This window comes from Epinephelus moara, chromosome 7 (genome assembly GCF_006386435.1).
Source record: "Epinephelus moara isolate mb chromosome 7, YSFRI_EMoa_1.0, whole genome shotgun sequence".
Taxonomy (NCBI): Eukaryota; Metazoa; Chordata; class Actinopteri; order Perciformes; family Serranidae; genus Epinephelus; species Epinephelus moara.
In genome coordinates, this window is record NC_065512.1 from 40,170,493 (window position 1) to 40,176,103 (window position 5,611).

General features: G+C 40.8%; 1 protein-coding gene across 1 annotated transcript; it reads right to left on the reverse strand.

Moving 5' to 3' along the window:
- Positions 1–812: 812 nt before the first annotated feature.
- Positions 813–3,296, reverse strand: LOC126392744 (zinc finger protein 862-like). Its single transcript, XM_050048344.1, has 3 exons — positions 2,700–3,296; positions 1,612–2,308; positions 813–1,362 (listed from the first exon to the last, which is right to left on the reverse strand). Exons 1-3 carry the CDS (start codon positions 3,038–3,040, stop codon positions 1,126–1,128), a joined length of 1,275 nt encoding a protein of 424 aa, XP_049904301.1. The 5' UTR covers positions 3,041–3,296; the 3' UTR covers positions 813–1,125.
- Between the last annotated feature and the right edge of the window lie 2,315 nt (positions 3,297–5,611).

The window sequence follows — 5,611 nt, forward strand, 5'->3', positions numbered from 1 at the left end:
AGAGAGGGGAAGAGATTGGGTCAGGGTTTGGGGGTTAGGGATGGGGGTTGCATAGCTGGCAGGCCGACACGGGAGCTGGTCATTGGAGAGAGCAACCCGGGAATACACCATTCTGAACAATCTAGCTGTCAGTGATTGCTTTGGCTGTCAGTTTCACAGTTTCTCTCTGTTCCTGTTATTTTGTTTCTATCAACCATCAGCAGGGTGTTGCTGTAAAATTGCATTTATGATCAGACGATTTACTGTACAAAAAAATTAGATAAATTGATAAACTGAGTTAGCTGTGTTTTACGGAGAAAGAAAGGAAGGTGAGAAGAGGCTTAGTGACTTTCTCCATTTCAGTATTGCACATCTAACAAAGACATCGCCACTGCAAACCATCTGCTCACTACTCTCACTGTTCTATTATGGTAAATAATGTGCAGACGCTTCCTCTCTGTTAGCTCTGCAAATTTTGTTCAAAATATATGCCGTTATGTCTGTTTTGCAAGTGTTGGTGTCAGGGTATAAAATTAGATTTTTGGTTTGAAATTTTACCGGCCAAAATGTGTTTTTACCGGCCACTGAGCTGTTCCCAATCACGACCTTAACTATAACAGATTTCCACTGAACAGAATAAAGCATGAAGATAATTGTTAATTGTTAATTGTCCCTGTTTTTTAGTAGGGAACTATATAAATGAAGGTTTCAGATACTGTTAAAAGAATCACAACTTTAATTTTCAATATTTCATACATAAATCAGCTACATTCTCCTGTAATATGTGTGTTACCTCTTGATCTCAGATTGTGCTACACTGAGCTTGATCTTAATTTGAACTAACCTGTTTGCTCCTCTGCTGACTGTGGCCAATGTTTGAAGCAGGCCAACTTTGTAGCCTGCAGTACCCCTTTGCTGATATCCCTGAACCTGCCTCCAATGCTTTCAACAAGCCTGTCAATCAGCCGATCTTTAGATGAGATGACCTGATCTTCGGCTTTCCCAGCAATCAGGGTGACTCCCTTGAACATGTCACCTGTAGCTGCCCTCATCATCGGACTCTCTCTAATTAAATAAATCTTACATCAGTAACCTTAACAATCACTTTTCTGATCTGTAAAACATTTAATTGAAATTTCTTTCAGATCAATAATACCTTGTTTTGTATTTCATCAAGACAGCTTGGGTGGAGCACAGGCAACTGTGTGCCTCGGCAATGGTGATGTTGGATCTCTGGAGTGACTGTGACAGGCTACCCAGATGAGAGACGAGGTCGCATAAGAAGCCACAAAACTGCAGAATCCCAGAGTCTTTTGCGATCTGAGCAAACTTCTTGGCCTTACACTGCTGCACAGACATTGCCCCAGAATCACAGGATCTCAACTAGAATAATACAAGATTGCAATGGCAAATCACAAAACCATTCACACTAAACACAACTTTATATTAATGTTAATATTTTATATTTTTATTTAATTCAGGCTAACATGGCATTTTAAATTAAAAAAAACAATTTTCAATGACAATAGCTATGAGATCAGCTTTAAACACATAAGCTAACAGGTAGCATGAAAATAACATAATTAAGTCTGTGTGATTTTATCAGAATACTTTTTCAAATGAGGGTCTAACCTGATCTAGATGTTGAACAATGGCTTTATATCCTCGCAGGAAATGATCAACTGCTCTGGAGAGGTGGGCCAGCCATCTGGTGCCTCCAAACCTTGTTGGCATGAGAGGGGTCATTCCTAAATCCTTGTAACTCTTGACCAGGTTAGCACGATTAAGAGGACTCACATGATAGAACGTGTACAGCCCTGACAGCAGTTCCTCAACTTGTTGGAAAAGGCTAATGCTCTTGATCACATCTTTGAAACTGAGCTCAAGTCTGTGTGCCATACAATGGACTCCAATAATATAGGGTGTCTTTTCCTTGAGGCGTGAGACGACACCACTCCTGGCTCCTACCATCACTGCTGCACCGTCTGTGGAGATGGCAACCACCTTGTCCTCCCAGTCACAGCACACCGACTCCATTATGCCCTTGATTGCAGTGGTGATGTTCTCTGCATCAGCCTTCTCTACTGCGGTTATGCCTACGAACGATGTCTCCACTGTGCCTGCCACACATGTTCTGACATAGACCATCTCCTCCTCTTTAACAGAGCTGTCGGTTGATCCATCCGTCATTATACCAATGTGGCTGGCTGCTTTGAGCCTATCTCGTATCTTCTCTCTTTCCATTTGTGCAATGTAATGAAGAAACACCCTTGCCTCTACAGGATTCCTATATGACCCACCCACTTGAATACCCTTTTGGTCATCCAATCTGAGAAATAAAGATAACAAGGATGATGATCAGTAAGTTGCAATCACATCTACTGAAATTGAAAGAAAAAAAAACAGAGACTATGATATCTTGTGCAGATCTACTGCTAAGAGCTTAGCGCTATAGCACATTTTTACAATCAGTTTGTCTCAAATGGCTTTACATGGCATCATAACAACATCCACTGCCTTTAGACCAAGTGTGTCAAAGTAGTGTAATTCATCCCACGGGCCTGATTAGACCGTATGGCGGGCCCGCGGGCCATACATTTGACACCCCTATTTTAGACGCTCACATCATCTGAGGAAAAACTCCCAAGAAAAGCCGTAACAAGGAAAAACACGTTAACACAAATCATCTAAAATGGACATGAGTAAACTTGGGTACTTACTGACACATCCACACGATGTCTGAAAGCGGTCTTGATCGTTTAGCCAAGGCATGAACGTTGCGAAAGAGGTTCTTCATCTTCGTGGCGGTGGGGTCGGTCATCGCTATGAGTGCCTGCACCGTTGCTGTAGTCGCGATGGACCCTGCCGCTGCCGTGGAAATCCTTGCTGCATTTATGTGAGCGTTTGATTTCTCGTGGTCTTTCACAGATTCCAGTTTCATTGTGCTCGTTCCGACCACGAACGAGCAGGAACGGTTGGTCGAGTACCGTTGAAAGATGTTGCACGTCATTGTTTTCGCACTGCTGTTGTTGTACACTAACCACTCTCTTCTCACCCCCATTTCATTGAACCGCCACTTTTCAATAAATTTTCTTTTAGGTTGTACTTGTATTCCTCCACAGCTCTCCTCCTGCCATCTCTTTTCGGGTGGTTTCACACCCGCAATGTGTCGTTTTTTTTAACTTCTTCTTCTTCGTCGTCGTCGTCTTCTTCTTCGTCTCCTTTTTTCTTCTTCTCTTGACTGAGCGTAGGTATCCAAGACAACATGATACATTTTTAAATGTTGAATGACAGTGGACAGCGAGGGACAAATTTGAAATTCGAAACGCAATCAGTAGATCTGTTGTAGCTGTAAATTGTGTCTGTCTTACTGTTTGGCATTTATGTTGAAAGTTATATAGCAAAGTCGGCATATTTCAGCAGCCTGCCAATGGCGTGTGACCTATTTATTTTACTCGCCAAAACATATTTTTACCCGCATTTGGCGAGTGGCGGGTGCCAATTTTAAACCCTGGTTGGTGGTATTTTTTGTGTTTGGCTTTGGATGGTGGTGGTGTGTGGCTGCGAGTCACTCATCGGGATATAGAAATCAAGTCACCAGTCTGTAAACTCTCCTGCTAGCTAGCCAGGTAGAGGTTTTCAAATGTAAACATCAGTAAACATCAAAGAAAGATGGAGAAGAAAGAGCACCAGCTGAACTAACATGGTGCTGGCCATTGTACAGGCATTGAAAATAAACTACACAACCTCCATGTCACATCAGTTTCCAACAGGATATCAGCAACTGTAATATGCTTTGATTCACTGAAACTTGGCGAAATCTCGGACAGTGCCATTCGACCAGGAGGACTAGTGTGACGGTGGGAATGTGAGGTGTTGTCCTGTTCTGCTGTGGATCACTGATATACGCCATTCAGAGGCAACTGCAGAGTGGTGCCATGTTTGGCAGAGGCGACTATACAGCCATTTTGACGGGGTCAGTATGAGTGGACAGTTTAATCATTCTACAACCAAAAAACGGATTACCAGAACCATCTGGAAACATGGGCAATTATAAAGCAGCAGCCAACAGTTACAGTAAACAAGTTGAAAGAGATGATGGGATCACATTTCACTGTTGTACCTTGTGTAATTCCATGTGATAAATGATTGATTGATTGATTAAATTAAACAACAGAAATATTACTTCTTGGTAGTCTATGTTCAGTAATAAGATATGTGCATAGCCCACCTTACTCATTTCAAATAAAGGAATAAACACAGTTACTGTAGGGAATATAGTTAAAGCACAATGGTACAGTACATCTGTCTAGTGTTGTTGTGGTGATATTAATATGTAAAATCTGTCACTGAACTATAGATAAAAACTTACATTGGAGGCAAGAGTGCCGTTAACCCTTGCATCAAGTACAAACCCACTTAAATCTTGTACGTATTTCTTTTTGTATTGTGATTTCCTTCTTTGACATGATGTATAATGTTTTATTGGACACTTGAGGTCAGCATAATTAACGTTTACAAAACACTGACATATTCTCACCTACTGTATAAAGTTGTTTATAGGAGAGAGTTGCAAACCAAGTAGCAACCTCCAGAGAAAACTGCTGCTGGCCACTTGAGGCTGGCTCCCATGTTAAAATGCCCAACTTTACAGCAGAAATAAGAATGTTTACAACCTGGAACAAAAAAGACTGTTTTGGTCTTAGCTCATTTCAACAATTATGACAAGTGTACGGGTGTGAATTCACATTTACATTTTATTAAGGCTTAAAGTTACGCATAATTAAAAGCAGGGCTGCTTAGAGTGACAGGCTGTCCGTGAAGTGCTTAGATTTTAATAATGACTAGATACCAAATGGCAAGATGGTGCCTATTGCCAGGTGCATATGCAAAAAAAGTTCCAGCTTCCGGGTTTACTTCCGTGGTATGCAGCCCACTGAATATGTGCAGTAGTGTCTCTCCCACTGGCCCCGCTGTGAGTTTCTGCTCAGGTCACACACTTCACATTGTAATGATGTTACAAATTTTTTGAATCTTTTTTTTCCCCCAAAACAAAAAAATATAAAGAATCATAAATTACCTTGGTTGCAATTTGAGGCTTCAAAATGGGAGTCCGCAATCCAATAGGTGACATTACAGTAGCTCTGTCCATTATTTCATACAGTCTTTGGTCATTCAATGTAAATATATTCTGTCTCAACACAGAGTTCATTGCCACACAAATAGTCCAGGGGCCAAGGCAGATTTTGGTATCACTTAAAGGGACCAAACAATTTTGGTATTTTTGACTTCCTCTATGTCTCTAGTTTACATTTTGGTATGATAGACCTGCCTATCCAGTAGCTTAATAAAAAATTTTTGATGATCTTTGGGTCCTCCCCAAAATTGAAAATAGTCAAAATTGAGGCTTCTCCAAAAGGGACGGTGTCTGCCTTATCACATGAATCTTGGGAAATAATTATCAGAATGTCACCAAATTTGGACTGAATGTTCACAGACAGTGAAGATTTCATCAGTACCTTGCTCCTTCTAAAAAATGTATACACCTAAACACACATGAATTATAGGTGGACATGGAATAAGGAATAAAAAATCCAAAAAGCATGTATATATGTGTTTGTCATTATTAATG